We start from the raw sequence: 19,952 nt of genomic DNA on the forward strand, positions 1-19,952 counted from the left end.
CAGCCAAAAAACAAATAAATAAATAAGGGAGGAAGCTGAGGTGGGGAAAGACCCAACCACTCCCTAGCCAGTTACCCCTGATAACCTTCAATGAGCCATTACTGCTGGTCGCTGGTCACTTGATATCACTATTTCCTCCACTACAGAAAAATGTAGCATAGTCAAGTTAAACTCACAAAGAACCAACACTGATGAACAAAACTATTCTCAATACTGTGAAAATATGTCCTGCAGTGAGGTATTTTAAGGAGCCAGCTTCCCAATGCTTTTAAAATATAATGTGACTTCCATACGTTTTCAAAACCAAATCTCAAGCAAGACACTTCGTCCTTTACTCTTGGGGCAGAGATGCTGACAAGAGTGATACAGCAGCTTCAGGGCCACGTCTAAGTATGAGATATTGATTTAATGGACATCAAGCACAGGTGCTCTCCACAGCAATTTACCTGCCAAGGCAGGGGACATTAGCTCTGCACCAAGTGACAGGACAATTCTCAGAGCATTGGAGGTGTCCTCAGATCACCCCCTCTTAGGCACCTTGGGGCTGACTAGAGGGACTAAATTCACAACTCTGGCTGTGACCTCCATTCCTTTCTTTCTGAAAGGATCAGTAGGTTTCAATCAATTTCCCATTTTCTTCAATTTTTCATATACTCTATTCAGACATCTACACACCTTACAAATTATAGTTTGGCTATAACTCAATTACACTTTTCGAAAAGGACATCCCAGAGTGGAACCAACAGACACCAATTATGGTGAAGCCATCACCACCCTAATGTTACCTGCCTCACTGATAAAAATGTGTTCTTCTAGACAAATATTTCAAATCAAAACTTTTCTGGACAGGTACCACAACTGCATCATTAGTCTCAAAGAACTGTGGCAGAGTAAAGCCTAAAAGTTTAGTCTCTTCTAATCTAGGACAGGCTGTTTGTTTAAATGTTTTTATTTTGATTGTTCTGGAAACAATTTACCATCTGCACTCAGTGCTCACTCCTCAGTGCTACACAGGATGCAGGGATGGAAAGCTGTCGTCCAGGCACGAGGCTCAGTCACCACCCCACCATCCCAGGTGTACCCTGCTGTCAGACTTAGAAGTTTGTATCCAACAATAATGAGATTTTCAGTTCACTCACTACCACCTTTAGTGAAATGTACATCAGCCAAGAGACCCTCCAGAGATTTTATTTCTGATAAATGAGGCAAATGAAACAGCATTAATTTTTAGGAACTGTATACAAGTATCTTACAAGTCAGTGGAAATTAACGAATCAGTGCCCAGCTTTTTTTTTTTTTTTAATTGTAGTCAATTGTTACTTCCCCAATATATTTTATTCTCTACAGTACAGCATGGTGACCCAGTTACACATACAGGTATACATTCTTTTTTCTTACATTATCATGCTCCATCATAAGTGACTAGACATAGTTTCCAGTGCTTCACAGCAGGATCTCATTGCTAATCCATTCCGAAGGCAATAGTCTGCATCCATTAACCCCAAGCTCCCAATCCATCCCGGTCCCTCCCCCTCCCCCTTGGCAAACACAAGTCTATTCTCCAAGTCCATGATTTTCTCTTCTGTGGAAAGGTTCGTTTGTGCCATATATTAGATTCCAAATATAAGTGATATTATGTGGTATTTGTCTTTCTCTTTGTGACTGACTTCACTCAGTATGAGAATCTCTAGTTCTATCCACGTTGCTGCAAACGAGTGCCCAGCTTCTGTTATGCTACTTACTCCCTCAGCACCTCCTAGCTGGAAAGGACTGTTAACTGTAGGACCGAGAACTAAAAAAGTCAACAAGCTCCCTGAAGTCACAGCTGGTTAGAAGAGTCAGGATGACCTCAAGCTGTCTCTTTGAGGTACTAATCTTCCCCCAGCACCACCTACTCATGTCACACTACACTTAGGTTTTAATCTTTTAATTTATCTTCCCAACAAGAATGAAAGCCTCTTCCGTATCTAAAATCTCTGTATCTCTCGCCCCTTAGCCCATGTGAAGTATACAGTAAATCCATGATAAAGATACAAAGAAAACCAGTGCAATACATTACTAAATAATCCCAGAGTTGCCACAAACCTCAAGTACTCAGAGATTTATACTTTTAGCCCTAACTCTAGCGAAATTCTGGCCCCTATCATTTTTTATTATTACCTATTAGAGATGGATAACACTAACCTCTCCTGATTGTCTACTAGGCTTAAGTAGCCCAAACATGACGACACGCAGGCCCTCTGGAGAAGACAAACTACTCTACCATCCAGAATAAAGACCACAGAGCGTACAGGAAAGTGTCTTTCTCAATCAGGACAAACATTCATGCTGGAAGTGGAAGAGCTACATTCCACCGTAACTTTTTTAAAGGCATCTAAAGTTTTCTAACCGTAAAATATAGTTCAAAAAATAAGACACAAAGTTAGGCTGTTTATTCTCCATGCTGGCAGTTCTCAAATATAGTTCAAAAAATAAGGCAGAAAGTTAGGCTATTTATTTTCCATGCCAGCAGTTTTCAAAATATGGTCAAGGAACCCCTGGGCATCTCTAAGACTTTTTTTTTTTTTTTTGTCATTTTAGGGCTGCACCCATGGCATATGGAGGTTCCCAGGCTAGGGGTCGAATTGGAGCTAGAGCTACCGGTCTACGCCAGAGCCACAGCAACACCAGATTGGAGCCACCATCTGCAACCTACATCACAACTCTCGGCAATGTCAGATCCCTAACCCACTGAGTGAGGCCAGGGATCGAACCTGCATCCTCATGGATTCGTTTCCCCTGAGCCAAAGCAGGAACTCCCTCCAAGATCCTTTCAAGAGATACATGAGGTCAAAGCTATTTTCCCCATAATGCTAGGATGTTATTTTCCTTTTTCACTCCCATTCTCTCCTGAGGACAAGCGGAGTTTCCTCTGGAGTGTGCTAGCACGACAGACTAAATGCAGAAGCAGATAAGAATCCAGCTGTACTCTATTAAGACAGACACTAAAGGGACTCAGAAGTATATAATGACGCCCCTCTTCTTATCACCTTGGGTTTCGTTTAGGAAAACATGGGTGCTTTTCATTAAAAAATGTTTCCAGGTTTATTTTTAACAGAATTTATAAGTATCTTTTTACATTGCTCAGTTTTAATTGCCAATACAAGTATAACTTATATAGACAGGCATACCTCACTCGTTTACTGAGCTTCACAGATAGTGTTTTTCTTACAAGTTCAAGGTCTGTGGCGGCTCTGCATCAAGCAAGTCTATCAGTGCCATTTTTCCAAAAGCATCTGTTTGTTGCATGTCTCTGTGTCACATTCTGGTAATGCTTGCAATATTTCCAATTTTTTCATTATTGTTATACTTATTGTGGTGATCTGTGATGAGTGATCTTTGATATTACTGTTGCAAAAAGATTACAACTCACAGAAGGCTCAGATGATGGTTACTATTTTTTTTAGCAATAAAGTAATTTTTTAAAATGAAGATATACACATTTGTCTCACACATATGCTATTGTATATTCAATGGACTACAGTATAGTGTAAATATAACTTTTAAATGCACTGGAAAAACAAAAAAATTTATGTGACTCACTTTATTGGTGATATTCACCTACTATGGTGGTCAGTGGTTTGGAACTAAACTCACGGTATCCCTGAGATGTGCCAGCCTGGCTGACAACAAAAACTCTTCAGGGTCAGCTCGAGAACCAACACCAGTTTAGGAACAGAATTTAATGAAATTCAATTTTAATACAGAATTTCTTTATTCGAACTGGTGCATTGCTACACGTACATGACTTTAAAGAAGAAGATACTGGGTTAGGGTTGGGCAGAGAGGGAAATGGACCAATTATCTTGTGTCAATTTGAGCTTTCATAACAAAAGTTCAATCTTTAGCACAAATAATCTAATCCATAGGTAAAGTGAACCATAGATTGTGCTTAATTCAATTATGCTTTAGGAGTGCCCTTTGTGGCTGGGCAGTTAATGAACCAGACTAGGATCCATGAGGATGTGGGTTCGATCCCTGGCCTCACTCAGTGGGTTAAAGATCCGGCATTGCCCCGAGCTGTGGTGTAGGTCGAAGATGTGGCTCGGATCCCTGTGGCTGTGGTGTAGACTGGCAGCTATAGCTCCGATTTGACCCCTAGCGTGGGAACCTCCATATGCCGCAAGTGTGGCCCTAAAGTAGCAAAAAAAAAAAAAAAATCAATACTGCTTTACCTTGTGCACTGAGAAAGCATTAATGAGCAGGCGTCTTACAAATATGCCTCCTGGAGTTCCCGTCGTGGCGCAGTGGTTAACGAATCCGACTAGGAACCATGAGGTTGCGGGTTCGGTCCCTGCCCTTGCTCAGTGGGTTAATGATCCGGCGTTGCCGTGAGCTGTGGTGTGGGTTGCAGACACGGCTCGGATCCCGCGTTGCTGTGGCTCTGGCGTAGGCCGGTGGCTGCAGCTCCAATTAGACCCCTAGCCTGGGAATCTCCATATGCCGCGGGAGTGGCCCAAGAAATAGCAACAACAACAACAACAACAAAATATGCCTCCTCCCCCAAAAAAGGAACTATAAAGGAAAGAAAATGGAGAGGGGAAAAAAGGGCTGAGCAGATGACAGTGCAAAAGAAAGATTTGATGATGTTCAGAAACTTCAGTGGGTTTCTGAACTCAGTACAGACAGACTTATGTTCCCAGCCACTCATGTGTACCAAGAAATCTGCTTTTTCTGGCAGAATGTGTTCGCACTGCTTACCTCCAGCTAAGAGTCAGAAAGCTGGATGTATTTTTCCCTGTCCCCACAAAGGGCAGTGCAGAGGCAAAGAATACCATGCAAGGTCTCCAACAAGCATTTACTGACATTCAGACATTTTTGACTGAAATTTGTAAATATTGTTGTAGTCTCGGGTGTTGAGCCCATAATGTAAATTCAGCCTATAGAACAAAGGTGGTCTTTGCTTCATTTGAAAAGAACTATAAAAATTATGCCCCCACTATTTAGGGTCTGTATATTTGAGCATTAATGTATACAGCTCTATATTAAGTATTAGAGGAATTAAAATGTATATAAGGCTCACGCCCTCAAAATTATTCATTAAAAGTCAAAACAATTCAATAAAAACAAGAGACATCACCATTTCTCTCTCAAATGCATGACAGCCAGTGAGTACCTTTAGTTCTGAAGACAGAATCATTGAGAAATTTTTCACAGTAGGGTCTTAAACTAGTCCTTAAGGGTCATTTTTCTATACCTCATTATTTAATCCTAACTATAAAAAAAAATAAGTTTGGCTCACCAAAAACATTACTTTGGTAAAGTTCTTTAAAATAAAGTACATAACTGACATTTCTCAAAACAATGTTTGACCTGAATGTTGATCTTTTCAAGTGATTGAATGATGTCACCAGAAACACTAGAGAAATTCAATTTGAATATTTTTCCCAGGGGAAAAAAAGTCACTTTTCAAATTATGGTTTAACAAAGATTTGGCTACAAGGATATTCATCCCAGGACAGCTTTTAATAGTGAAAAATTGGTTACCACCCCCCCAAAAAAATTATGTTAAACCATAAATGGAATACAATGCAGCTATCAAAAATGACAGAGTTCTATATTTCTTTACATGAAGAGATAGTCACTCTATTTCAAATGCGGAAAAAATTACTTATCAGTATGTAGAATTATTCCATTTTGTAAACAAATACAAATGTATTTAGAGATAAAAATTATCAACGAATTATAAGTGATGGAATTTATGGATAATTTTCATGTTCTTCATAGTACTTATGACAATTTGAAAATGCTTACAATGAGTACAATATCAATTCTGCAATGAAAAAAAAAGAAGTATATCATTAAAATACTTTGTTCTTGTCAATGCTTTCCTTTACCTTGGCAGGCTAGAAGACACCTAAAGACATTAAGTTCTTCTTGCCCATAGTCAATGGATGATAGAAATTGTCACCAGATAAATTTTTCCCCAAAGGACAAAACTCTGCTAGAAGAAAAATAATATTCTCAGCACGAGTTTAATTAAACGTGCAGCTGACAAGCATCGGGCCTCTCAGGCAACTTGCAGCACTTTGAGAGCCAAGAAAATAAAACTATTAAAACATCACTTTTCAACAAGAAAAAGGAGGTCGGGGACTTTGAAGTAATGTGTTCTAGGAAGGTCTTACACATTCGAATCCCAAACAAAATAATCTTGACATGAATCTGAGCTGAAAACCCAGGAGTGGTACAAAAGCCAAGCCTGCCAGTAGAGTTCCAATTTCTCATCCAGGCCCCTTGAGAATCAGGGAAGGCAGCAACAAGAGACCTATGCTATTTTAAATATTGAAGGGGAAAAAGCTAATGAAAAATAGGTTGTGGGCAATAAGGAACCATACGCTAACTGCAACAAAGGTTAATTCTTTGCATTTAGCTTACATGTTATCAGCTCTTGCCATTATCACCACATCCACCCTTCCTACTGACTGGAAAATATTGTGCCTGGTTAAAAAAAAAAAAAATAAGAGGCAACAATACTTGTTTTATACAGTTTGCTGGACAAAATCTTTCATGAGGGATCCATGCAAGAAAATAAATAAATAATAGTGAGAAGGTTGGGAACCAGGACAAGAGGGCCTCTACAGTGCCACCAGGCACCCCCTAAGGGATGGCAAAGCAGCAGGCAGGGCTACAGGTGACATGCGAGGTGGGAAAGGGTAGGCATGCCCAGGTGGCCACTGTCAGCACTGACCTGAGGACCAGGGGCTCAGAGAGAGGAGAGAGGCAGGGCTTCAACTGTAGGTGCCTGCAATGCGCATCTGAGCACCTAGATATTTAAAAAAATAAACAGCAGCTGCCAATTCCTCTTTTCCTCCCATTTGCTGCTGCACTGAGTCGCCAGCCCAGCTCTGGACACCTGGTTCTAACAACCGGGTAGCATGGCCCCCTTACTAACAATCACAGGGCCGGGTGCCAAGAGCCCATCTCATCTGGCTTGTTGGCTCTATTCTAAACCCTACTTTATGGGGTAAAAGCTGTCCTAAAAGGCTGAAAAAATTGCTTGGTTTTTCCCGAACATATATTTTAGAGTTCATCCTCATAGGCTATTTATTTGCAACAAAATCCTGTGGCTGTTTCCTCTTCTATTTCTAAGGAGAAAAAAAGGAGTACCCACTGTGGCACAGCGGGTTATGAATCCGAGTCCAGGGGCTTGGGTTGCTGCAGAGGCACAGGTTCGATCCCCTGCCCGGTGCAGTGGGTTAAAGGATCCAGTGTTGCCACAGGTATGGCTCAGATTCAGTTCCTGGCTGGGAACTTCTTCTGCTTGGTTTCCTCCATCCTCTGACATCCTCTTCTGAGCTATTCATTTTTTTTTTGTCTTTTTGCCATTTCTAGGGCCACTCCCGCGGCATATGGAGGTTCCCAGTCTAGGGGTCAAATCGGAGCTGTAGCCACCGGCCTACGCCAGAGCCACAGCAATGCGGGATCCGAGCCGCGTCTGCAACCTACACCACAGCTCATGGCAACGCCGGATCCTTAACCCACTGAGCAAGGGCAGGGACCGAACCTGCAACCTCATGGTTCCTAGTCGGATTCGTTAACCACTGCACCACGATGGGAACTCCTGAGCTATTCATATTTTTAAGAGCACCTGAAAATCTGCTTTCTCTGAGACATTAATTTCCTATCTTTTATTTTTGCCAGTTGTGTGTTCTAAACATAACTTGTCAACATTCACCTTTTCAAAAAGGCAGAGAATGGCTAGTAGTACACCATGGCCAACCACACAAATACAGTAATGCAATAATCCACAGCACTTTTTATTTAAAAAATCAATGTATCACTTGAGGTTTTTTTTTCCCCCCTCTTCCTGTGCTTATATGAAAAAGGTTATCTGGTAGAGAGGCACCATTTTTCAATAGCTTAAATGTCTGTCTGTCAACTCTCTGAAAGGATAGTCAAGTGCAGGAATCACTTTGGTCCTCTTGGCCTGGCAAATAAATGATCTCTCTGTGGCCCCACAGTCCCGCAGTGATTAATTACAGGGCCCAGCCAGCCAGCAAGGAAGGCTCCATTAGACCCGGCCAGTGCTAGACATCAAGGCAGTCCTCACTCCCAGATGGTCCCCCACCAGGAGCCCAGCAATTGGGGAGGAGGGGGCACTGGGAGTGCTGCTAGCCTTGCTGGGGCCCAAAGTTCACTAACTTGAAACATTCCCATTCAGACTTGACTGTGCCTAAGGAAAAAGTAAGAATTTAGGGTAAGAGAATTCCCAAAGCATATGTTAAAAGGGATGGTCTTGGAGTTCCCGCCATGGCTCAGTGCAAACAAATCTGACTCGTATCCATGAGGACGCAGGTTCGATCCCTGGCCTTGCTCAGTGGGTTAAGAAGCTGGTGTTCCATGACCTGTGGTGTAGGTCATAGAGGCGGCTTGGATCTGGCATTGCTGGGGCTGTGGCTCTGATGTGACTCCTAGCCTGGGAACCTCCATATAGCAGCCCTAAAAAGACAAAAAAAAAAAAAAATGGACTGTCTCAATAAAACCTGACTTTGGATTTGACCCCCATCTTTCTAAATTCTTCAGTCTATTTCTCATGTCTAAGTAGCTGCTAATAGTAAAACACATGATCTATTTATTAACTTGAGAAAAACACCACCATATAAAATGTACAGCTTGGTTTTAAGACTTAACAAGGTTTCTGAAAAATATTATAACAGGGGAAAATAAAAGGCAATTTGAAGGTAGGAAAAGATGGTAATTTTGAAAAGATCTGGACTGTTAAACTTAGGAAATGCACAGATATTAAGAAAGCTACTTTTTTAAAAGTCTATTATGCTCCATAGGAATACTTTTAAGAGCTTTCAAAAGCATCCTTTCATACAAAACTGGACATGCTAATATGCCCTTATTTAAAATGACCTAGAGATGAGGCTTTATTAGTGTCCTTTGAGTAGTAAAATACATTACCCTCTCTTCTGTGGCATTTTGTTTATAAGAATATGATGACCATTTATTAGTGAATAGTTTCACACAACGAATGGAAGTTCAGTGATTCAGTGATGGTCACTGGACCCTGGAACTGAGTGAGAATCTAAAGTAACTTAGGTTCTCCCTGGGCCTCATGTTCCTCTTATTAAACACGGATAACAGATGTTTAAGGGCACATGGCAGGGACTGGATAATCATCCAGACCTATACAGATGTAAAGTGGTGGTAAAATGATTTTCTTTCATAAATGAGAAAACATAAAGTCCACATAGAGAGAAAATACAGGTAAGCATTTGAATTTTACAGTCCTTTAGAGAAAATTAAGTCAGAAATAGTATAAGAAAGAAAGCACAATGGACGTACCTTCTCGCCCAGAAATAGAGCGGTTAAGCAGATACTTCATTTCCCTCAGCTTCCTAGAGGATTGCATCTAATTCAGAAGTAAGGTAAACACAATGCAGTGCTGCTTTTATTATTCCGAAGGACTTCACAGGCAATGCACTCCGAAGTCTTCACTAAACAGGGTTCTCCTCAGATAATCTTCACCTGAGTGACTACCAGCTGAAAAGAGGAGTCACTCAAGTTTTAAACAAATTTCCTACAGATTTAATTGAACAGGAACACAGTAAGGAGACATCGTTTACTTCTCAGTTTGACCCCCTGCAAAGCCCTCAGTTATGTGAGTGCCAAGTTTTGGACTAAGTGAGCATTTGCGGGGTGCCAGTGCTATAAAAGCTAAATCTGGGATCCCCCCTCACATGGATGAGGACCCAGTGGTTTGGCGGTTTTCTCAACTGAGAAAGTCAAAGCTCCTCAAACCTAACGTTCGATTTACTGTGGGAAATAATAGCCTAAATCAAAGCCATTGGACTAAAGGAAATACACACTTTATTATTATTATTATTATCATTATTTGTCTTTTTTTGCCATTTCTTGGGCCGCTCCCACAGTATATGGAGGTTCCCAGACTAGGGGTCCAATTGGAGCTGTAGCCGCCAGCCTACGCCACAGCTACAACAACAAGGGATCCGAGCTGCATCTGCAACCTACGCTACAGCTCACATCAACACCAGATCCTTAACCCACTGAGCGAGGCCAGGGATCGAACCTGCAACCTCATGGTTCTTAGTCAGATTCGTTAACCACTGAGCCACGATGGGAACTCCAGGAAATACACACTTTAAAATGACAAGAATGGATTGAGGGATAGGCAAATGATTAAGCAAATACAGCAAAGCAGGAATTTTAGAATCTAGATGGTGGGCATATGAGTGCTAAACTTAACTTTTCTGAATGTTTGAAAATTTTCATAAAAAGTGCTGGGGAAAAATAATTCAAACTGTAATCACAAAAAGGAGACATCAAATCTCACTGGGAAAAAAAAAAAAAACATCAGCCTGGAAGGAAAGACACTGGTTCTTAGCCTACCCTCCAGGAGCCCAAGAGTTTAAAACTGGAAAGGATCTTAAGAATCCTCTAGGACAGGTAAATACAGGATTTTGAGTCTGTGAAAAATTAGAAAAATAGCAGCATAGCATTTTCAAAAGGCTAAAAAACTATTCTTTTTGCTGAGATCATATGCCTCTACCCTTCCGATTTAAAATATCCTTTATTTCATGAACTGTTGGTGATAGTACTTAAGAAATATGTTTTTTTTATGTCCACATTTAGCAAATCTGATCACCCTTGATATCAGATCAATACCCTCATCCCCCTACCTTTGACATATGTCTTTGAACTTCCTTCAGCAAGAATCCCTCTACCCTGACGACTCCTCTTAGTAATTTTCCTCCCACTGACCTTATCACTCTGCCCTTTGACTATAAATTTCCAGCTGTCTTTACTACAATTGGACTTGAGTCTGATCTCTCTCCCCTATTTCAATGCCCCTATTGCAATATCCTTCAATAAAATTTTTCTTACCAAAGGTCAGGATAATTTTTTTCTTTACTCATACCTTTATACATGTATGTATAAAGGTCCTGGGAACTTAAGGCAAAGAGAACTTGGCAGCTAATCACAATGCTTGCTGAAAAGAAAAATTCACTTCCCTAGTGTGATTTAAAGGCTCCCAATACTGAGATTTGAAATTTGCCCAGAAGTATTAAGACATTAAAAACAAAACAAACAATTCGCCCTACTTCTAGGGTTGGTCTCTTGTAACCTTAATAGTCCATGATTTCATTATAATTTAATTTCAAAAAATGATACTTAAGGGAAAAGACTATACCATACAGTTTCCTTGAGGATGACAACTATGTCTTATATTATGGACCCAGCATAGGGATACAATGATTTCATTGACTGAATGAGAAGAAATGGAAGCAGATGAATGTTGTTTATTTCCTGAGAGAGAACTGCATACATTCAAGAGGGAAAAATATCAATACTCTGTTCAAATTAGGCACATCAGGGAAAATTGTAAAGATGCTTAATTTTTAACTAAACTTATGTTTCAAATGTCTAAATTAACTAAGAAAACAATTCCATTTATAATTGCATCAAAAAGAATAAAATACCTAGCAATAAATTAAACCAAGGAGGTGAAAGACTGAAAATGATAAAACACTGATTAACGAAGTTGAAGAGGACACAAATAAATGGAGAGATATCCTATGATCTTGAGTTGAAAGGATACTGTTAAAAATGTCCATATTACCCAAAGAAATCTATGGATTCACTGTAATCTCTAACAAAATTCCAGTAGCATCTTTCACAGAAATAGAACAAACAATCCTAAAATGTGTATGAAACCAGAAAAGACCCCAAATAGCCAAAGTAATCCTGAACAAGAAGAGCAAAGCTGGAGGCACCACATTTCCTGACTTAAAACTATATTATAAGGTGATAGTAATCCAAACAATATGGTATTGGCATGAAAATAGACACATAGATCAACAGAACAGAGAGTCCAGAAATAAACCTATATAATAAATTATGACAAAGGAGCCAAGAATATACAATAGGGAAAGGTCACTCTTTTTAATAAGTCGGTTGGGGAAAATGGACAGCATATGCAAAACAAAAACTGTATTACTACCTTATATCATACATGAAATCAACTTGAAATGGATTAAAGTTTGAATGTAAGACCTGAACCCATAAAACTCCTAGAAGAAAAACACAGGCAGTAAGCTCCATGACATCAGTCCTGGGGATGATGTTTTTTGGATTCAACACCAAAAGCAAAGGCAACACAAACAAAAATAAAGTGGGACTGCATCAAACTAAAACAAAGTGGGACTACATCAAACTAAAAAGCATCTGCACAGCAAAAGGAACCATCAACGAAATGAAAAGGCAACTTACCAAATGGGGGGAAATATTTGGAAATCACATATCTGATAAGGGGTTTATATTAAAAATATATAAAGAACTCATACAACTCAATAGCAAAAAAAAAAAAAAATCTGACTTTTAAAATGGGTAGAGGATATGAATAGACATTTTCCCAAAGATGTAGAGAGGGCCAACAGGTACATGAAAAGGTGTTCCACGTCACTAACATCAGGGAAATGTAAATCAAAACCACAATAAAATAGCACCTCACACCTCTTAGAACGGTTACTATCAAAAAGACAAAAAATAACAAGTGTTGGTAAGGATGTGGAGGAAAAAAAGGAACCTTCGTACGCTATCCGTGGGGAGGTACATTAGTGCAGCTGAGGTGGAAAACTATATGAAGGTCCTTTCAAAAAATTCAAAATAGGACTATCACATGATCCAGCAATTCCACTTCTAGGTATTTATCTGAAGGAAAAAAACACTAACTCAAAAAGAAATCTGCATTTCCATGTTCACTGCAGCACTATTTACAGCAACCAAGACATGAAAACGACCTAAGTGTCCATCAGTGGATGAATGAATGAACAAAATGTTCAAACATATACTGGAATATTACTCAGCCATAACAAGAAGGAAATCCTGCCATGTGTAATAACATAGATGGACCTTGAGGGCATTATGCTAAGTGAAATAACTCAGAGAAAGACAAATATCATAGGATCTCACTTATATTTGGAATCTTAAAAAAAAAAAAATAAAGACACAACTGAATTCACAGACATGGAGAAAGACTGGTGATTGCCCAGGCAGGGCTGGAGGCGTGGTGGTGGGCAGGAGGTAAAATTGGAGAAGGTGGTCAAATTATACAAATGTGCAGTTATAAAATAAGTAAATCATAGGGATATAACATGCAGCATAGTGACTATAGTTAATACTATGTTGTATTATGTAGTATGTTGCATACTTGAAAGTTGATAAAGTTCGCATCACTAGAAAAAAAATCTGTATCTACCTGTGGTTAACTTGATTTACTGTGGTGATCATTTCATAATACCTGCATATATTGAATCACTATGTTGTACAACTGAAACTAGTATGTTACACGCTTATCACCTCAATTTTTCAGTTGTCTTCAATCATACCTTTTTAGAAAACCATTCAAGTATGCAGTCAGTTTTAAGTTATCAATTGGTATTGTTATAACCAGAGTAAGGAAGCACAGGGTCGGGGAGCAAAATTAGAGGTGAGGTCTGTCTCACTGGGGCTGAAACACAAAATAAACACAACCCCTCGCAGGAATTAAATCCTCTGCCTGAAGCATTACTGGTCTTTGAAAGAAGCTGATTTATCTTCCTAAGAAAGGGGACAGTCCAGGAACTCTACCCTAAAGGGAATGACTTCATTATACGTCAACCTGAAAAATGGAGGAGAGCTTAGCTACCTGCTTTAAAATAGGAAATTAATACCTCTGCAGCTAACCAGAAAGGTAGACAACATATTTTAGGCTATTGTGCAAATAATTAATTATCCGTAAACAATGTCTATGGAGAGCTCTGTTAAATGAAACCCCCCAACACCACACCCATCCATTTCTTTTCCTCCTTATTCAATAAGAAGTGGAGAACCTCAAGGCTCTTCAGTAGCAAAAGTCAAACCAGAAGTTCCCAGGCAGGAGCTCTGCTAAGAGGTGTAAGAGACGTGAATGTGCTAGAAGAGGTTGGAAAGGAAAAACAAAGACCAGAGTCTTTCTGAGCTTTGGGCTGAGAGAGAAATAATGGTTTCTCTGTCATCACCACTACACAGCCAACTAATGCGATTTATTTGTAATTGCTAATTAGTGTCCATGACTCAGGAAAAGAACCTGCAGATTCCAAAATAAATCCAAATACTTATGGGCTGTTTGGTGGGTTTAAATAAGGTTATTGCATCAAAATTTCCATAATTTTGAACTTTGTGAGACAGAAAGAACTTACATGATGCACATTTAAGAGAAACTCTCAAAATAGCTTTTTTAAAATAACCATGTCTGGGGCACTTTTGAAAGACAGGTAGCAGGGAAAAAAATTGCATAGTTATAGCTATAACCTAAGGAAAATATTGCTATAATTATGATTTATTCTTTCTGTACAAGCAAAAAAAAATGCATCACTGATAGAACTGGAATGTGATGCTTTCATATACACAGCCCTGCACATTCTGTGGCATCATCTACAGTCATAGTTTCAGACACAAATTCCACATCCTCTTGAATCTCTAAAGGTCAATTAGTGGAAGAGAGGCTGGGCAAGCAGATCAAGAGGAAGAAAGGTCACAATAAGCTCCTAACTCATTGAAAAAATGAACCAACTTCGGGGTCCCTGAGGCACAAGGTGCTTCACAGAGTCCCTGAGACACTTGGGTGCTATTCAAACTGAGAGAGAGAAAGAAGTAGCTGCCCTGTAGGGTCTCTGGGTCAGACTATTTACTGCCTTCCAGGGGTTCTCTCCGAGCTGATCTAACAGACTAAGCCAGGGAATTCAACAACGAAACTAAAATCCAGAACTTGCCCACCCATATTTTTGGAAAGATTTTAGCTCTGTGAATGTTATCTGTAACCACAATGCTTGACAACCTAGCATACAGCCCTGAGTCAAATGGATAAACTTTTCAGCCACAAGAGGAGGCTTTCTGAGGAGTCAGGAAATTCCACCTAGCGCAATGTCAACAAATACTGGATTAATGCATGAGGGTCTTCAGTTTCTGGATCCCTGTATCGTACAGGGATCACTTAAGCTAATAATCCCCTAGTTCTGTAACCTACAGAGTACCTCCTTTTGAAAGGGATTAACAATAAGTAAGAAAAAATAGGCCATTTCTCCTTATTTTTTTTCCTATTACCCAACAGTTCAATGACACTAGAGTTCAATGCTTCTCTAACTCCTCAGTCACCAAGTGATGCCAAGTCTCTCTCTCCAGGGAGGCTTAGAAAGTAGCTCACTTACTAGAAAGGTAAGCAAATCAGTTCTGATTCAGGCCTTGACTCACTAGCACCCCTCTTATTCCCAGTCTGAGCAAACTTCCTTCCACCGCTATCCCTCTCAGGTACCTTCTAGAACAAAGAGAATGCCTCCTCCCAGTAGATCCTGGGCAGTATTCGTGACCTCTGACCATAACCACAGTTCTTGTCTTTCTCTCCCCTTCCCTATTTCAGCCATTTTAATCATTCAGGATGTGTTTTTGCAGGAAGATAAACTACAGTTCAAGGTTTGAGGAACTGGGACAGTACAACTTCTGACAGAGGGAAGTGGCAAGACAACGTTAGTTGTTAATCCTGGGTACAGATGGATGCACCAGAGTTTAACACACTGTAAGAAGACTGGCCTCATGGGCTCTGGAGTCAGCTGAGGGTCTGCTAAGGTGGTATGACTTGGGACACTTTGCTTAGCCATTCAGTGCCTCTGTATCCTCATCTCGAAAATGGAAATGTTAGTGCCTACCTAATAGATAGTTGTGAGAATCAAATGATACAACACAAACTTGGAAACAGTGCAATCAGGAAACAGTATGCCCTATGTTAGCTATTATTAGTATTATGCATACTTTTTAAAAGAATGAGAGAAGGAGTTCCCGTCGTGGCGCAGTGGTTAACAAATCCGACTAGGAACTATAAGGTTGCGGGTTCGGTCCCTGCCCTTGCTCAGTGGGTTAACGATCCGGCGTTGCCGTGAGCTGTGGTGTAGGTTGCAGACGCGGCTCGGATCCCGAGTTGCTGTGGCTCTGGTGTAGGCCAGTGGCTGCAGCTCTGATTCGACCCCTAGCCTGGGAACCTCCATATGCCGCGGGAGTGGCCCAAAGAAATAGCAAAAAGACAAAAAAAAAAAAAAGAGAGAATTGTATATGTATTGACCTGGAATAAAGTCCATGACAAGAGTATTTTGTGCAAATGCTACAGAAAAATGCTTAGTCTGAGTCTGTTGGGAGAAGAAAAAAGAAATGATACATATTTATGGGGGCATCCAAGTAAGTCTAGAAAGGCAGGTATACCACTAACACTGAAGTGTCAGGGCGAATGGGTGGAGCTTACATTTGTACGCAGCTCATAGCTTGAATTCACAAGTATACACTACTTTTTTTTTTTTTTTTTGCAGCGCATGGAAGTTCCAGAGCCAGGGGTCATATAGGTGCTGCAGCTGCTGGCCTACATCACAGCCACAGCAACAGCCAGATCTGAGCTGCATGGAGACCTACCCTGTAGCTTGCGGCAAAGGCAGATCCTTAAGCCACTGAGCGAGGCCAGGGATCGAACCTGCACCCTCACCAACATTATGGCAGGTTCTCACCCTGCTGAGCCACAAAGGGAACTCCAGTATGTACATTTATAACCAGCTTTAAAAATTAAACAATTTACAATGGACTTTCTAACCTTCAAGTTGAACCTTCCTTGTGTCCTAGTCTAGGAAAAGATAAGCTTCTGAGAAACTGAGGCCCAGCTAGGAGGAGGTAAAGGCCTCCTTTCATATCTCACCACAGATTTCTTTATACTCTTTTTCAGCCCTTAGTACATCATGTGTTTGCCATAGAAGCCAAACATTTTGAAACTGGATTTTTTTTTTTCCCCTTTGCTTTCTTTCCTGCTCTCTGAGGTAGCTCTCAATTCTGTGTTTTAATAACTTTCTTCCTATCTCTCCTTTAACTTTCTCACCGTGCTTATCTTTCTGCCCCTTAGACACCTGTTCTTGCCTTGTAGAACCCACTGGAGTGACAACAGGCTCTATACATTCAGTTTGTAACAAACACAAGGGCCTCCAGCTACAGAACTGGAGCACAGAGTATGCCTCCAAATTGCTTTTTGCCTCGTAAAGGTCTAAATGGGCTTTTAAATAGAGTGGGGTTTAGGGCAGAGGGCTTTGTTTGACTCAACAAAGTACTTGGCGTTTTGGCCGGCACTTTTTCTTCACACAGGTGTTTGCTTTTACTTTGGTTTTCTCCGGAAAGGTATGATATTTTGTACCTCCTCAACCCCAACGTTCTCTACCGTAATTGTCCTTCACTGAGTTAATTTTTATTGTTTTCGAATTTACCATTCTCACTTGTTTTTCACACTGCAATCATCTATCCCCATTAATACATATTTTCTATATAGGCCCGTGGAGAGTCGGCTGTATGATGAAAGGGGAAGGAGAAGAGTATCTGAAATTCTAGGAAGAGCGTCTCCCAATCTACCTCTGGCCCCGGAACCCACAGCATTGATTATCATGCCTGCTCCGGGGTATCCGGGACACCAGAACGGGGTCAGCATCAAAGCGCCCAGGCATCCGGAGAGCTGATTGGTTCCCCGGTGAACCAATCAGCGGGCCAGGCTGCGCACGGGTAGGGGAGGGCGAAGACTATAAAGCGGATGGAGTTAAAGGAAAAGGGGCAGGTGTGCCAGGCACTAGGGTTTTGCTGGTCATTGTTAGCCCCGGAACTCTGGTCTCCTAAATTTCAACTTCCGAGTTTCCCAGTTTTCCTACGGAAAAGAGGAATTACTCATCCTATCATTCATAAGATAGTCATTAATAGTCAATGGAAGAGTCGCCTCAGAGTTGGGAAGTGGGGGAGGCCATTTAAACCCTCCCTCTTTTCCCAGTTCCACTCTGGGTCGTCAACCTAACTCAGTCGGCTCCAGAAATAGTAAATCACTCGATCTCGCTTAATCGCCAAAGCTGATTACCAAAATCATTTCATTAGACACATGGAATAAGTTTCCCCCTCCCCAAGGACTGAGAAATAGTATAGGCATTTACCAAAGGTTTAGGATTTTAAAACCCTCTAAAGGAGAAGTGAATGAGTACTTAGGCCGAAGTCAGAGAAACTGAGACCTTCTGAGCTGTGCAACCACTCATGCGACCGCGGCCGCCTCCAGGGCTCGAACACCCGCCCCCACCCCTCAACCCCCGGTGCGGCGACAGTTCCTCCGAGCTCTACCCCACAAACTTCACGCGGAGAAAGATTTGGGGGGGTGGGCGCACAGATTCCAGATTTCCCTGCCATTTCAAACTTCACCAGGGCTGTTACACCACGCACTTTCTTCCAAGTGTCACAGCCCCTAGATTTACACCGGCGTCCAGTCTTAGCTTTCCCACGGTCCTGCGCTGCCACCCACCCAACTACCACCCAAACCCGGATGCAGACGCCGCGTCCTTGGAGTTGGGAGAAGGGGGAAATGGGAGAAGAGAGAAATGGCCAGTGTAAGTAAAGAGGTGCCCGCCGAGGCCTGGACGCTGGCAGCCAGCGGAGGGCCCTGGGGACAAGGAACAAGGAGAGAGAAGGGCTGGAACAGTGCAGGGAAGGGCCGAGAGGAGAGCAGGGGAGCCGCCGGTGTCGCTGCACTCACTCTGCGTAGCCAGTGGCCCAGGGCAGCCGCCGGGTCTCCTTGAGGATGAGGATGGGGCGGGCGATGTGGTCCGCGCTGCACTCCACCTCGTCCTGAGACAGCCCCAGGAACTCAGGTCGCCCGTAGGGGAAGCGCAGGGGCAGGTCCGAGCCTCCGCAGCCGCCGCCGCTGTGCTCGGAGCCTGAGCTGCCAGCCATGATGCCGCCCATGAAATTGGCCACGGCAGATTTCACTCGAGTGAGCATATTACTCCGGCGCCGGGCAGCAGCGGTGCGAGCAGGAGGCGGCGGCGGCGGGGGCCGGGCGCGGCGCAGCGCGGGGCATGCAGGCTAAGGCGGGCGCCGGGCGCACGGGCAGCCGGGCCGCTGGGCGCGCCGCGAGGCTCCTAGAGCCTAGTGCTGCAGGGGGCCGAGCCCCGGCCTCCTGCGCTCCCTGCCCGGGCTGCCGCCGCCTCCCCCCGCTACACTTCCGCAACCCAGCGGCATGGAGCGAGCGGGCGGGCCGGGCTGGGGGAGACGCCGCGCGCTCGAGGAGCGGCTGGGCGGCCGCAACTGCGGCAGGTCTCTTCCTTGCCCGTTGCGCTCGACTCCTGCGTGAACGGAACTGAGCCCACCCGGCGACCCGCGGAGCCGGCGCGGCTGCTGCCACGGCTACAGCCGCCGTCTAGTCATGTGATAATCCGGCTGCAAGGGCTCCAGCGGCGGCTGGGGCCGCAACTCAGCCCCTCCCCTGGCCGCTCCTGCGAGGCTCGCACCAGGACAGGGACCTCCTGGGGGAGGAGGAACCAGGCCTGGTCGGTACCTGGCGGAGGGGATGGGGGCGCTGTGAGCTGGTGGCGGTACAGGTGTTAGCGCAGGTCACGTGGGGCCGGGCCGCGGTGGGGAAAAGCCAGTTGAGGAATCCACTCGCGGAGGAATGCATCCTGAGCCTTCGGGGAAAGGAAACTTCGGGAGCTGGAGGGGAAAGGGGAGACAGGTGCAATCTGGGTGAAACGGCCCCACGTCCTGCAGTGGAAAGAGGAACACCTGGTGTGAGAGACTTAGGCGCTTTGAAAACAAAACAAAGCAGAAAAAAAAAAAACAAAAAAGAGCCCAGAGTGGTTGCATAAATATCATTAAATGCTTTTCCCTAGACATTTCTAGAATTACTTTTCTTTTTCTTTCATTACCCCCACACGCATCATTATCTGCGGAGCAAACCGTTTCGAACCCAGCATAAGCTTAATGGTGAAGAAAACAAAAGAACTCTGAGAAATCAGAAGTAAGCTCTATTTTACATAGTACTTAACTGCTTAATAGATTTATCCAAGAATTTTCCTCCAAAATGGCTACAAAACCAAAGTATC

General features: G+C 42.7%; 1 protein-coding gene across 1 annotated transcript in view; it reads right to left on the minus strand.

Annotated features, from left to right (window-relative positions):
* PPM1H (protein phosphatase, Mg2+/Mn2+ dependent 1H) overlaps positions 1 to 19,050 on the minus strand; it is a 273,912-nt gene extending 254,862 nt beyond the window's left edge. The window contains exon 1 of the mRNA XM_047787110.1: positions 18,608 to 19,050. Within this exon, the coding sequence (XP_047643066.1) occupies positions 18,608 to 18,852 (245 nt within the window). The 5' untranslated portion in view covers positions 18,853 to 19,050. The remainder of the gene's footprint in view (positions 1 to 18,607) is intronic.
* Positions 19,051 to 19,952: the final 902 nt, after the last annotated feature.

Source organism: Phacochoerus africanus, chromosome 7 (genome assembly GCF_016906955.1).
Source record: "Phacochoerus africanus isolate WHEZ1 chromosome 7, ROS_Pafr_v1, whole genome shotgun sequence".
Taxonomy (NCBI): domain Eukaryota; kingdom Metazoa; phylum Chordata; class Mammalia; order Artiodactyla; family Suidae; genus Phacochoerus; species Phacochoerus africanus.